General features: G+C 33.3%; 1 protein-coding gene and 1 long non-coding RNA gene across 2 annotated transcripts; one reads left to right on the top strand and one right to left on the bottom strand.

Annotated features, from left to right (window-relative positions):
- Nucleotides 1–763: 763 nt before the first annotated feature.
- LOC113323488 (3,9-dihydroxypterocarpan 6A-monooxygenase-like) lies at nucleotides 764–2,655 on the bottom strand. The gene is made up of 2 exons (XM_026571807.1): nucleotides 1,682–2,655; nucleotides 764–1,552 (listed from the first exon to the last, which is right to left on the bottom strand). Exons 1-2 carry the CDS (start codon nucleotides 2,594–2,596, stop codon nucleotides 917–919), a joined length of 1,551 nt encoding a protein of 516 aa, XP_026427592.1. The 5' UTR covers nucleotides 2,597–2,655; the 3' UTR covers nucleotides 764–916.
- Nucleotides 2,656–15,216: 12,561 nt separating this feature from the next.
- LOC113321826 lies at nucleotides 15,217–15,938 on the top strand. Its single transcript, XR_003346884.1, has 3 exons — nucleotides 15,217–15,455; nucleotides 15,580–15,643; nucleotides 15,801–15,938. It is a non-coding gene; the product is annotated as an uncharacterized LOC113321826 (long non-coding RNA).
- The last annotated feature ends 41 nt before the right edge of the window (nucleotides 15,939–15,979 follow it).

Here is a 15,979-nt window from a genome sequence, read left to right as displayed (position 1 = left end):
GTGTACTTGAATTTCCTTTTGCAAATTTCAAAGTCAAGATTAAAAAACAATTAGAGTTTACGAAACAAAAATTAAAAAAATTACATGTCCCGAGGGTTTTCATTCTTGAGATAAATCATATTGGTGAAAACGGAAATTGATCTGATTTTTGGTAAAATTGTGATTGCTGGTATTGATTTGATTTTTGGTCACTTAATTAGGGCTCATATTAGCTATGTGAAGGATAAAGAGAAAATATGAAATAAGGTTTTATCATGCCTGAGATAGATCTGATTAATGAAGAATAATGGATTTGATTATTGATATTGATTTTATCTCTGTGAAGGATACGGAGAAAACGAAAGCTAAAGGATAAAGAGAAAAGCCGCGTTAGTGAACAATGAAATGAAGACGAAAATAAAAATAAAAATCAGAATATAAAACTTATAAATGAAATTACTAAAACATCCTGTTATCTAAGATATCTACAACTATGCCGTATTTTGAGACATATACATGAGTATAGAAACGTGTCTTAATTTAAATCTAGTGCGACACATATTTTTCTTTGAGACATTTATATTGTGGCAGCATTAGCAAATTATATATACGTCTCAAACCAAACAAACAACATGTCCGAAAATTCCTGACGTGGTGTGTGTTATGGGACCCAAGCGTCCATGCCAGAAGTATCTATTGGAATATTTCGAGCCCATCCATTAGGTAGGTAAGGGGATCCATTGCTTATTTTCCTATAGCAAAATCAATTCTACTTTTTAGGAAATAAATGCAGTTTCTATTAATTCAGAAAAACAAGATTTAGCTGCTTGAGGTTTAGCTGGGTGCTCAACTAGAAGCATTAAATATCTCCTGGATTTTAGTAAGAGCACACTGCAAAACACAAAGCTTATTTAATGGGCTTTTGAAGAAGCCAAACTTAGACGGCAACAGAAGGATCAAAGCGAGTAACAGGGATAAGCGTAAGAGGATCTGCCTTTGGAAGTGTCAATCCGAAGCGTTCACTCATATCGATCATTCGCTCGTTGCCGACTGTCTTCCAATCGAAACATTGTATCATTGCAGCCAACACTGTAGGAACTTCTACCAAAGACAACCACATTCCAGGGCACCCTCTTCTCCCAGTTCCAAATGGTAAGAACTCAAAATGTTGGCCTTTCACATCATAGTTTTCACCGGTATTCTCATTTGCAAGGAACCTTTCGGGCTTAAACTCTAAAGGATCTTTCCAATATTTTGGGTTTCTATTCATGGACCATACGTTCACAAAGAGTCTAGTGTTAGCTGGAATATCATAACCTCCAACTTTACAATCCTGTGTCGAGTCTCTTATAAGCAATGGAACAGGTGGATGTAGTCGAAGGATTTCTTTAAATATGGCTTGAAGGTAAGGAAGGTCCGGGAGGTCTGACTCTTCGACTAACCTATTCTTTACTCCTACAACTGAATCAATTTCTTCTCTGGCTTTCTTGAAGATTCTAGGATGGTTGATGAGTTCAGCTAATCCCCATTCTACTGCACCGGCAGATGTATCAGTTCCAGCCGTGACAATATCCTGTACATAAAGTGCAATTTGAAAGCATTAGTATGAATTAATATGATTTGGTTGATAAATTATGCTAAACAATTCGTTGATTTGTATCGGACAGAGACCATGGAGACATGACTACGAACAGATAATTACCAGCACGACGGCTTTAACGTTGTCTCTTGTTATTTTGACATCTGAATTCTTGTCAGCTACTGCATCTAGTAACATATCCAAAACATCCCTTTCTTCATCACCCTTCCTCATCTTTCTAGTTTCTTCCCTCTCCAGTATGATCTCTTCCAACAATACATCGTATCTACGTCGAACATCCTTAGCGGTCTTGAGAACTCCTTGGAAGTCAAAAAACCGCGGAATAAAATCTAAAAAGTCATGCACATTTAGCAGACCAAAGATTCCTGACACCTCTCGGATCAAATTACGAAGTTCCTCGTCTTGAGCATCTTTTCCATCAGTAGAATACCTATTAGTTACCATCATTCGAGTAACTATATTGGTTGAAAGCTTCATCAGTTCATCAGTGACATTAACTATTTCACCGTCTTTTGACTTGTTAACTAAGTACCGAACTAACCGACGGATCTCATCTTTACGAACTGGTTGAAGTTGAACAAGAGCTGAACCTCCAAGAAATTGAGACATAACAAGTTTCTTCATGAATTTCCAGTAAGGTCCATAAGAACAAAATGCGAAACCTGATGACTCATAAGTAACATGATGTATAGCAATACTTGCTGGATGTGTGAGAAATTTTTTCTCATTGTTCATGAGTAGTTCTTTGGCAAGCTCGGGAGAAGAAGCGACTACACATGGATGTGAACCGAGACGAAGATAAATTATAGGACCATAACGAGATGATAGTTTCTGAAATGATCTGTTTGGAAAGGTATCTAGGAGATGAAGGTGTCCAATGATGGGGAGGCTTAATGGACTTGGAGGAAGATTGTATTTTTCGGATCCGTAATTCCAGTAAGTTCCTAACAGAACCATAAAAACTAAAGAAACGAAGAAGATAATGGTATAGAAGAGGAGATCATACACAGACACCATTTCTACTCTGTCTATATATTTTGTAAGTAATTCGTGCACGTCTACTTATATCCGTTTTTCCATTGTTCGTAATGATTAATTGCATACCATTTCCAAGACTTCTACACAACTACCATTTTGTAATTCGTACAAACCAAACCAAACAACCAAATTGATGTACGTGGACTGGTATCGACCGTGCTTGGTTATTTAAAAGACCATGATACATAATCGAGTGTTACCCAGGAGTACTATATTTAGGTAAGGTGTAGTCACCCACACTCATCATTTTCCTTGTACACCGTAAAAAAAAAAGTATTCCTTATTAGATATATACAAGTGTGTCAGTGAAGTGTATGACAAGTAAATGAGTCAACATTCACCGTAAAAAAAATATATTCCTTATTAGATACATACAACTTATGTTTTCTAATATATACCCATTTGATAATACGTTTTATGAGACATCCGTTTTTTATTTTATTTTCAAAATACACCCGATACAATAATTTCGTCCGTTTTTTAAATAAAACGCCTAACGGCTGTTAAGTGTATATATGTCATACAACTGTCAATACATTAAATGTCCGAAAAACCCCTACGAGGTTTGAATCGAATGGGAATTTAGGCTTTGAATTGAATGGGAAGTTGAAGCAGTGATTTGCTGGGAAATTAGAGAGGAGACGTAGTTGTTGGTGATTAAGAAGAAGTTATATGCATCGATGAGTGTTTGCAGAGAGTTAGATACATGGATAGAAGAAGAAAAGAATAGGAAGAAATTGAGAAATTGGAGGGTTTTGCAAGTATGGCGATGAACTCAATTCCTTATTTCCAACTATTCCTATTCATCTTCATCGGAAGAGTTTGCTTCTGTGTGAACTTCAAAAAACGATCCTCTTCTCCCATTAGTCATATTTCTCATATCCCTATATATTGTAGTTGTTGTCTTCGAGAGCAAAAGAATTAATCAAATCCCCAGTTGAACCTGAATAATCACGAACCGGAAGGGACATTGAAGGGGGAGGAGCGAGAAGTGGTGATTGGACACCCTTAATTTCACCACCTCCGGTTCTAAAACTAGTACGATCTATATAATTTGATTTATGAGTACATTCATAATTTTCCATGTTAAATAAATTTCTATCGTCGGTTTCACTTCTTTATATATTGTGTACTAACGTTTTCATGAATGATGGGTATATTTTAGAAATATCCAAAAAACAACGAGTGTAGTTTTGTAAACAGGTTATCAAACGGGTGTATAATGGAAAAATTTGCTAATAAATACCCTGTAACAGCTAGGGCTGAACATGGTTTCGGTTTTCCGCTGGAACCGGACCAAACCAGACCAATTAGGAAGAAACCCAACCGAACCATTTACTAATGGATTGGTTACGGTGTAGAAAGTGGAAAACCGATAGTATTGGTTTTGGTTTGGTTTGACCTCTAAAACCGAACCAAAAGCCATTGGAAAACCGATTAATTTTTAAACTTAGTTTATACCGTTAATTTACAAGTATTAGATTCTACCCATTGATTTAGAGGATAAATAGAAACCCTAAATCTAATATTTCATTATGATTCATTCCCTCTTTCTTTTTCTCCTTCTCTCAGTCGCCTCCTTTCTCCACCCCCAACTACAGCTGTTGCTACTCGACTTTTTTCTTCCCGTCTTCCTTCTTTTTTATTTGTCAATAACTAAATTAAGATATATTATATATCTTCTTTTGATCTATATAATTAGAGTAAGCTTTAACTATTCTTGATATTTTTTTATTTTATTTTTTTTGTCTGTAAATTTGTGTAAACCAATACTATCGGCAACTACGAATTTTTTCTGTAAATTTGTGTTTTTTTTTTTTTGGTTTGACATAATTATTGGTTAACCAAAAATCACTGGGACAAACCGAAACCAACTGGAACTATTTGGAAACCGAACCAATGGTTAATGGATTGGTTTGGTTTAGATTTTTAGAAACCAATAGTATTGGTTTCGGTTTTGGTTTCGCTAGAAACCGAACCAAAACCGACCATGAACAGCCCTAGTAACAACAAGAAAAAAAGTTTGTCTGAAAATACTTCTTTTAATCAATAATATTGTTTTACAGCTTTCTCATGGTATCAGACAGATGATCCTGAGCTAAAAATCTTCAAACCCTAAAAAAAATTATCAATCATCTTTTTCATCATTCTACAAAGAATCAATCAATATTTCATATACATTTTTTAACAATTGAATACTTGTTTTCAGAAACTTTATTAAAATTCTTTATCATCAGATCTGGTTCTTCAACAATTTTGTTTCAAAATATTTACGGATCCAGTTCATGTCTACTACAACAATTATTTACAGACGAAGAAAAGATATGGGTACTAATTCGAATTCCGCTGCTCAAATTGGTAATTCCTCTGACTTCGTTTTTCCATTCACCAACATCTCCAATTTTGTGTCTTCAAAATTAGGACCAAATAATTTCCTGTTACGGCGAGATCAGATGGAAACTATCTTGATTTCCACTGATTTGTATGGTTATGTGAATGGTGAGATTAAAGAACCTGATCAACAGGTTGAAATTGATGGAGTTTTAAAGATAAATCCAGAATGGATTCTTTGGAGAAAGATTAATTGTTTTGTTTTTAGTTGTATGAAGGCAACTTTTACAGATTCTGTTTCTGGTGATGTTTTAGGATTGTCCTATGCTAGGAAAATTTGGGAATTTCTTGAAATAAACTTTAGAAAACAATTCATGGCAAGAAAGAATATGCTTAGAAATCAACTTCATAATGTCAAGAAAGGCAACTTAACTATCTTGGTATACTAACATAATGAATATCTGATTCTCTAGCAGCAATTGGAGAAAAAGTTAGTGATGCAGACTTAGTTATGCATGTCTTGAATGGTCTAGGAAGAGAATTTGACACTTTTGTTATAGCTGCTCAAAATATAGAGAATCATTTTTCCTTTGCTGAACTCAAACCAAGACTGTTAAATCATGAGCAATGGCTTCTTGAACAACAAAGTACTTCTAATAGTGTTTATGATACTCAGCATCAATATGCTTTCTACAGCAAAAATGGAACCAATAATACTTTCAGTGGAAATGGAAGAGGAAAGTCCAAGAATAATGGAAATTTTAAGCCTAATTCTGGTTATAGTTCAAGAAATAATGGGAATGGTTATTATCAAGGAAGTACTTCATCTCAGGAAAATGGTTTTTATCAAGGCAATACTTCTTCACAGGGAAATGGCTCTTCTAGTCAGGGTAATTGAAGTGGTTCAAATGGAGGAAGAAGAGATTTCTCTACAGTTGATTATCATATTTGTCGTAAAAAGGGAAATTATGCTAGCAGATGTTATTTTAGATACCATCCACCCACCTTTTCAAATTCAGCAAATGAAGCTCAGCGTGCTAATACTCAACAGGCATTTACTACTTTAAATTAAGAAATTCCTTACTGTGATCCTTCTACATCAAATTCATCTCACTGGATTTCTGATTCTGGTGCAACTGCACACATGACTGGAGATGAGCATCTGTTGAACAATACTTCTAACTACACTGGGAAGGATCATGTACAAGTTGGTAATGGTAAGTCTCTCCCTATTACTTCAATTGGTACTTCACACATTAATACTCCTACAACTAGTTTCATGATGAATAAAGTCTTGTTAGTTCCTTCTATGAAACACAATCTTCTTTCAGTAGCAAAATTTACAAATGATAACTCTTTCCACTTCAAGTTCTATCCATATGGATATGAAATTAGGGATTTATACTCTGATGTTGTTCTTGCTCATGGTAAAATAGTTAATAATTTGTATTTAATTTTGCATATGCCCAAAACTCAATATTCTTTTGCTACTACTTTATCTGCTTCCCCTTCTCTGTGGAATTCTAGACTTGGTCATCCATCAAATCAAATTTTGCGAAGGTTACATTCTGATAATCAAATTGTTTTAAATTCATCCCCTTCTTCTACTTTGTGTCATCCATGTCAACTTGCTAAAAGCAAAAATTTACCATTTCAACTTTCAACTTCTTATACACAAAAACCCTTAGCTCTAATACATTGTGATGTGTGGGGACCAACTATTCCTTCTCTAAAAGGTTATAAATTCTATATTTTTTTGTTGATGATTTTACTAGGTTTCATTGGGTTTAACCTATGGAACTAAAATCTGATGTCTCTCAAGCTCATACTGAAAATCAGTTTTCCACAAAAATTTTAGCTTTTCAAGTTGATGGTGCATCTGAACTTGTTAAAGGGCCATTTCAGGTTACATTACAATCTAGTGGTATTAATGCTAGAATATCCTGTCCAAACACACCAGAACAGAATGGCCTTGCAGAAACAAAGCACATGCACATTACTGAAATGGGTAATACACTCTTGTTTAACTCTTATTGTCCTAAAGAATTTTGGTATGATGCATTTCTTACTGCCACTTATCTCATAAATATAACTCATATTAAGGTTTTAAATTTCAAATCACATTTTGAGGTATTATTTGGTGTTTCTACAGATTATTCTTTTCTAAAACCTTTTGGTGTCATTTGTTATCCTAATCTTGCTCATTCGAGAGCAGATAAACTTTCTCCAAAATCAGTCAAGTGTGTTTTTACTGGTTACAGTCCCCTTCATAAGGGTTATAAATGTTATAATCCTTTCACAAAAAGGATTTGTATTTCCAGCCATGTTGTCTTCTCTGAATCAGAATTTTATTATGCTCTTTCATTGACGTTTTAACTTTACCATCTGCTTGTTCTACTGTTTCTGAAGTTGATTCTCAACTTGTCACTTCTCATGATACTGTTCCTTCTACTACTATGGTAACTAGGTCTCAAAAAGGTATTTCAAAACCAAAAATCAATCCAGATTTTGTTAGTCATTTTTCTGTAAAACATCCTATGCCTGCCAATCATACAACATTGTTAACTACTTTATCTGAGCCTAAGACTTTTAAGGAAGATGTGAAGAATCCTAAATGGCAAGATTCTATGAAAGATGAGTATACTGCATTGATGGATAATGATACATGGAAGTATGTTGCTCCTGAACCTCATATGAATATATTAAGATCCAAATGGGTTTATAGGATTAAACAAAAATATGATGGCACTATTGATAGATTTAAATCAAGACTAGTAGCTAAGAAGTATAATCAACAGGATGGTATTAATTTTAATGAAACTTTTAGTCCAGTGGTTAAGTCTCCTACAGTTAGAATAGTTATTTGCTTAGCTACTACTTACAATTGGCCAGTCAAGCAGTTGGATGTCAGTAATGCTTTTCTAAATGGTTTTTTGGATGAAAATATTTATATGTCCCAACCTCAAGGTTTCTTGCATCCTGATTATCCTTCTAATTATGTGTGTCATCTTCAAAAGAGTTTGTATGGACTTAAACAAGCTCCAAGGGCTTGGTTTCATAGGTTCAGTTATTTTCTTATCAAGCATGGTTTCAAGAAATCAGTATCTGATACTTCAATGTTTATCAAGTCATGCTCAGCTGGTATTCTTATTTTGCTTCTATAGGAAGATGATATTTTACTGACTTGTAGTTCTCCTCAGTTCATTGATGGTATTATTACATTATTAAAACAAGAATTTTCTATGAAAAAATTAGGAGATTTAGCCTTTTTCTTGGGAATAGAAACAGTTAGAGATAGTGATTCTATCACTTTAACTCAACAAAAATATACATTGAAATTGTAATCTAATGCAAATTTATTGGATTGTAAGCCATGTGATACACCAGTGGTTAAGTCTAGTAGACTTTCTGTTCATGATGGTATTAAGCTAGCAGATCCAAGTACTTATAGATCTCTGGTAGGTGGATTATCGTATCTCACTGTTACTAGACCTGATATCTGTTCTGCTGTGAATTATGTGTCACAATTTATGCACTCTCCTTCTGATCTGCATCTTCAACTAGTTAAAAGAATTTTAAGATATCTAAAAGGAAAAGTTGGTATGGGTATTATTTTAAGAAAGTCTGATGTTACATGCTTAAAAGCTTATACTGATTCTGATTGGGCATGTTGCCCTTTTACAAGAAGGTCAACATCTGGTTTTGCAGTATTTTTGGGTAATAATTTAGTTTCTTGGTCTTCTAAAAAGCAGTCCACAATATCTAAATCTTCTGTAGAGGCTGAATATAAGTGTGTTTCTATTGCTGCTGCTGAGTTAAAATGGTTCTCTTACTTATTAGTTGATCTGCAGATTATTATAAACTCTGTTTTGTTGTTGTGTGACAATACTAGTGCTTTGGTTTTGGCATCTAACCCAGTTTTCCATGCCAGGACCAAACACATAGAAATTCAATATCACACAATTAGAAAACTTGTGGAAGAGGGTTTCTTGAAGCTGCAACATATTCCTTCAGAGGATCAACTAGAAGATATCTTCACTAAAGGATTGTGCTCACCTACTTTTTCCAGATTACTACATCAACTACTACAACCATCTTCATCTGCAAGTTCTAGTGTCTCTACACTTCGGTTACAAGAACTTTCTTAGTTTTTCATCTGTTTCTTGTTCTTTTGTTCTTGTTGTTTGTTCAATGTGATTCTTTGCTTCTCAGCATCACATTGAAGGGGATATATTAGATATATACAAGTGTGTCAGTCAAGTGTGCGACAAGGCAATGAGTCAACATTGACTTGACTTATGTCTGCGTGTCATGTAATGATAAGATAATAAATACCCTGTAACAGCAAGACAAAAAATAGGTCTGAAAATACTTCTTTTAATCAATAATATTATTTTACAGCTTTCTCATTCCTAACTAGCTTTTAATCAATACTCACCCGGGGTATAAGGTGGTACCGTTCTCCAAAATGTGTTTGACTTGCACCGCAAAAGATGTTTATCAGGGTCGGGAAATAATGGGAGTTCAAGAGTTGCTCGAGGTACCCAACATTAACTCGAAAAATATAGCGGCGCCAGCATCTGTATTTGTATGTAGTTAACAAAGCTATAGTGCAAAAAGCCACATAGGTCATGGGTCAGTAATAAGTTGGGTTTGGTGAAACCCATGGCGTTTTGACTCGGGCTATTCGTGGTTTTGTACCAGCTCCACGGACAGTACAACATAAAGATCAGCATTTGGGACGTCCGAATCGGCTAAAGTCAAAAAATTAAAGAAGTGATCCCGAGATTTTAGAAAATGTGGAAATTTCTGAGGAACCCATGTTTGGTTCCTCTCTCTTCTAGATACCCATCATTAAAATACTATATATCTATATATATCTGTAGTCCAAAATACAAGATGTAAGGCTAAGATTAGTAGTTCTAGATTAAATTTAGGTTTCCATGTTTTATGTGAGATTAAATTAACCTTAATTAGTTAGATGATGTTGACAAAAATATTTTAAGAAAAAACTCTACCTTAATATTGTACAGTTTTTTCTCTTAATATAACCTTATTTTTCAAAAAAAAAAACTTGGTTGCACGTTTAAATCCGAGATTATGGGTCAATTTTGTTACCATAAATTCCGGTCAAACTAAATCTATTTTGTTACCATAATTTCAATCAATTAATCTTACTTATATTTTTCTTTTTCGAAAAATTTATTTCATTATTCTCGGGTAGTTATGGTTAAACTCTCCATCTTCTGTTCTCAAATCTTAAAAGAAGTTACTGTAAGTTTGTATAACTTTATCTCCACCTTCTACCACAGTCCAGTTCCAACTTCCAACCCAAGCTGTTTCTGTTTATATCCTCTCTTAATCTTGCAAATTTGATTAGTTTCTTTAGATAATTTGCTTTCCTTAATTAATTTCATGATGCGGCGGCATGTTCTTGAATTCTCATGTGTTTTTTTTTTTATTTTTTTTTCTTGTTTTACTTTTGATTTCTTTTCATTACAAGCCTAAAAAATTGTGATTATCACAAATCGTGATAATTAGGATTCCATACGAATTGTGAAAATTATAATTATCATTACTTATGATAATTACGATTTTCATGAATTGTGAAAATTATGATTATCACTAATCATGATAATTGCGATTTTCACGGATTGTGACTGAGTGTTCCATGTGAAGATTGTGATTATCATCAACGACTAATGCTTATTAGGAGTGAAAAATTTAAATTTTCACTATTACTCAATATTATCACGGGTGGAAAATGATTTTTCATAAAACTAATTATGCATGAAAATTAAAATTTTCCTTAATCTCCCGTGATAATTCGGAAGAGTTATTTGACGAAAATAATTTTAAGCATGAGTTATTTTAGGGAGTATATTTAGGATCTTATAATTGTCAATCTGTTACACAGAATATAATTATAAAGAAAATAGAATTCGAAAATGCTAGTTGCCTCCCTATTCTCCACCTCCCTATTCACCTTCCTATAATCTAAGCCCCAAATCCATATCGAGATTCGTATTCAGGTAGGGTTTAGATTGTAGGGAAGAAAATAGGGAGGTGGAGATTAGGGAGCCAAATATCACCGCCAGATAGAATTACACGGAATATATATATATATATGTACTTAACTCCTTTTGCGTGATTAATAGGGTTTTCCTATATTTATGTTTGACTGATTTTGCTAAGCATAAAATATGGTAGTATTTTTTAAATTATTAAGGATTATTAAGGGATAATCTGATAAAATAATCCCTTCTAAAACTAGTTATGGGCTTCACATATAGTAAGTTAATGATGGATTTCTAATAAAGAAAATACATAAAATGGGCTAGAAATATTTTTCTAGAAAATTGTTATCAGGGAAAATTAAAATAATCATGGTGTTGGAATTTTGTTAAATAGCATTTTGTGAATGCCTTTGAAACTGTGTTTCCATATTAAGAATAGATTTTGTAGCCGTTGGATGCCTGAAAATAATCTTCTGGCCGTTTAGATAAAATGAACCATACCTACCGGATGTGAAATTTATTGGGTGGTAAAACTACAAACTTTACTTTTGGCTATGTACTACTTTTAGGAGCCACCGGGCACTGCCTTCTCTTTCTCCTCCGTACTGTAACCGTAGGGGCTAACCTTGACTTTAAGGTATATACAAAGTGTAATTATTTTTAATTAAGATATCCACTCACGAAATAGGTTTTTATCACCATAAAATATTTGTATCAACCAAGATGTACCAAATACCTTTCCCAAAAGAAATACTCCCTCTGTTTTTGGAAAAGAGATACTTTTCCTTTTTTATTTTGACATATTTTAAAGAGAATAGGCTAAAATGAAAATGAAAATGAAAAAGTAAAAGTATTTCTTTTCCAGAAACAGATGGATTAATACCCAAATCCCCTTTTCGAGCCAATAAGAAGGGATGATTTATCACAGTTCACGTGGGAACTCAAAATGTTTAGAGCATCAAGGGAAAGATTACCTTTTTTTTTATTGGTGTATGTTCAGGACAGGCCCTTTGGACTAGGCCCAGTAAAATTATCTGAGACGGAAAATTATCAATTTTATCTTATATTATAAGGGACAATGGTGTTTTTTCATATGGACGGTAATCTATATTTGGGACATATAAAGGACGGTTTAGATTTAAGTTTTTCAATCTACATTTTTATCATATAAAGAAGGGTTAAGATTGAGCCCCAGATTTAAGATTTTCAATTTACATTTTTAGCATCCAAATAGTGATCTAGATTGTGCCACATATTTAATAAGTTTTTGAATTTCCTCTCCACACTCTTAATGTCATTTATTTGGGAGTTACTTTTCCCATTTAATGTGAAACCATTTCTTTTATTCGAAATTAAATTCCCTTTTAACTTAATCCCTTTCATAATCAAAATCTACATTTTTAGCATATAAAAAAATGGTGGTGCCTCATACCTAAATTTTTTGGTCATATATGCAATTTGATTTCTTTTTCTTTTTATTCATTAATGTCGTATTTTGTGATAAGGATTTTGTAATATTCTTTGTATTAATATTCTTTTTCTTTATATTATATGAACCTTGAAATTACATCTCTTCATACGGTGCAGGCATATCTTAGAGATTTTATATTTTTGCTTTCTTTTTTAGGGAAATGTCAGACAAAAATACATTTCCTAGAAATAAATATTTTGGTTTTTGGGATATTGTTTATGGTGTGGATCATTAGAAGCCTTCGCATTAGATTTATATATCATTATTGTCTAGGAATCTAACAATAAGCAAAAAATTTTCTAACACGAAATCTGAAGGAAAGCCGTTTTTAAGATCCATACTTTCCCATCCCTAGATCCTAAGACTCCAAGAGGATGTGATTGGTTTTGAATTATATTCGATGAAAAAAATGCATTAGAATATCAAGAACCATTAATTGACCAGCTTATGCCTACTGATACCCGTACGAGGATTTGATGGGCACATCCTTCATGTAGGATTTTAAAATAGAATGATCACAGAACACTCTCTCATGTGTTACTTCACAATCTTTGGTTGAAATCTGATGGTATCAATCAGATTTTCACGTATCGCTTGCAAAATTTATGGATAATGAAAGTTTATTGAAAAATTTTCATGCACCAAGTACATAAAAGAGGACCAAAAAATACCGTGGAAATACATTACCTCCCTCATAGGTTGACCGCCGATGGATAGGAATTTAAAAAGGCTACCATAATTAGAACATGTTTTAGGTTTAACAGTCGTTCAGTACCAATAGAATCTAACATACTTCCCTAATTTTCTTCGAAGATTACACTAATAAAAACAAATGGAAAAATTGATAGAACTATTCAAGCAATGACAAAGGGAGCCTAAAATCGAATGACGGGAAAAGATGAGCAACCACAAGATTTCTTTACTGGGAGACACAGATGTAGTTGAGTTTTCTGGGTTAACGTATACGAATTTCCACTCTAACCGAATTAATAATAATATTATTGGATATTCACTTTAATTATAAGTAGGAATACTAAAAAATTTCAGTAAATCGAAGTAATTGAACTGCATTCACAGGCATAATCAAATGATTGCAATGGGTAGAAAAACGATAAATGATAATTTGGCGGTATAGAAATATGGTGGAAAAATGTTTCATTGCCAATTTCATTGTTGATAGATCGATCATCAGGTCCATCACACTAACAACTAATGATATAAAGTAATATACATGATACAAATTCATAGTATTGTGAAATCGTTACAATAATGATGTCTTATTCCACATTGAACTCCTAAGGAGTATGATTCACAATAATATAACTAATCGAACAAGAGAAGCAAACATTCTGAATCAAATCCCGTGCCGTTACGGCACGGGTCATATCCTAGTACTATAAATAATACAATGTATATATACTAAAAATAACCCGTGTCGTAACGTCACGACATGAGAAGGTTAAGCATGCGGGATTCTAGGCCATTTGGTTTCTTCAAAATCTGGATGCTGGTCAAATTTGTTAGTACTCCAACAACATTTGTGAAAAAATAACGAATAAAAATTAGGCTAAAAGGAAAGAACAAATACAAATACAACAAACAACAATACGTTTGGTAAGAGTATGGCTAAAAGGAAAAAGCAATGAGTACCCATAAGGTAATTTTGTTTATTCTAGACTCCAAGTCATCAAATTCAACAAAGGAAAAGGCATGCATGGGAATGCCTTCGGTATCTCCCAACAAACAACCAACCTCGGTATCCCATTGAAGAATAACCGATGACCATTCTTCGATGGAAGAAACCTGGATTTCTCCGTTGTGGTGTTGAACTTGGTGAGTGTATAAATCTCTCCCTCGTGGAGAAATAACCCGAAATTCCATATCAATTTCTTAGGGATGATGTCGTGCATGGTATCTTCCTGTGTAGGATGTAAATATTGATTAGAATGCATTACTAATATTTTATTGTATTTAAAAAAGAAAACATTAGTTTCATTCGGACCGCAATAAAAATATACTCACGCTTTCGTCAATCATGAGTAAATCCATAGTAGTGACTTCGTTGGTCACCATGAAATCGATCTCTTCCCATTTTCTTACAACGCGAAACTTGAGCAACGAAGGTTTGTTTTCATCGCAATCATGCATTCTCGAAAAGGAAGCAAACACGTTTTGGGTAACGCTTTTCTTGGGGATGCAACTAATCATGTTTGACATGTTGATACTCTTAAGCTAAAAATTTCACCAATAAAATAAGTTAGGAATAAGTGAATGAGTGGAAAATGTGTGAACGAGTGGATGGGTGTGGTTGAAGAAATACATTCCTCTATTTATATACACGCTCATTTAACAATTTTTTAAGTGTAACTTTTAAATATTTGGACGTTTTTTTTTTCTATCTATCGTGGGCGAATATGGGAGCAGCGGTTTCGTTGCACGGTATGGACTTTCTACACTATTAATGGGTATTCATGATGGTAGGAGGATAATCAGGGAAGTAAATATAGGAATGAAAGAATTACATGCAAAATCTTTCGTAACTGTTCCTATTCAAAACGGTAAGCTTTAATCCTTAATTTGCCGTGCATGTCCCAAATATTATCCCATTTGTGATGTAACGTTTGCCGAGTTAAAACAGACCGAGAATTCCTTCCTGAAAATTAGGTAAGTATTTCTAATATTAGCCCATTTTAGATTTAATCCTTATTTATTTGTGCATGTCCTAAATATTAGCTCCATTTATTATGCACAGCGGAGTAGAAATTACTCCCTCTTTTTAATAACGTAAACTTTTAGTCTCTCTTTTTAATAACTATTCCTGTTCTTATTCTTATTATTCTAACAAAACCATCTTCATTAATCAACATGAGAAAGTGGTTTCAAAAAATGTTTTTGAAGATGCTAATAATAAAACAATCTTCCATCGGCTTCGCAAAATGTAAAACTTTTTCGTTTGTCCATAACCCGCCACATGAAGATCATCCGTTCCTCCTTTCCAGCTCCAAGCTTCATTGAGATAGTGAGCAGATTTTTATTCCTAGAGATATATCTGCAACATTTTCTTTTTAAGTATATATTTTTCTAAAGTTCTTTGTTCTTTGGGTTTTACATATGGCAATAAAAATATTATTTGTGTTTTGCAGGTTGATTAAAGTTGGCTTATTCGATTGCCATTTTTTGGGGGTTTTAGATACTGCAACTCCCAAGGTATTGCACTCCACATAACTTTCCTCACCTTACTCGATTGTTCCATTTGTTTAATGAGTATAATGGAAATTATGCTTTGTATTTTTGAATTTTTCTTGAGTAAAATTAAAATTATTCCTATTATTTTAAAAAAGAATACATTGTTCGTGTTTTGCAGATTGTTGAAGATTGGCAATTTTTTTTTTATTTTTTTTTGGAAACATGGTTGAAAGTTATTGTAGCATTTTGTTTGTGTTTTGTAGGTTGTTGAATATTGGCATTATTTTTTTTTAAAGAGATGGTTGAAAGTTATTGTAACATTTATATCTTCAGTTTTTTTTTTTTTTTTTTTTATTT

This window comes from Papaver somniferum, chromosome 11, assembly GCF_003573695.1.
Source record: "Papaver somniferum cultivar HN1 chromosome 11, ASM357369v1, whole genome shotgun sequence".
NCBI classification, from domain to species: Eukaryota; Viridiplantae; Streptophyta; class Magnoliopsida; order Ranunculales; family Papaveraceae; genus Papaver; species Papaver somniferum.
Note: the sequence above shows the minus strand (reverse complement) of the source record. Positions and strands in the feature narration are given on the sequence as shown.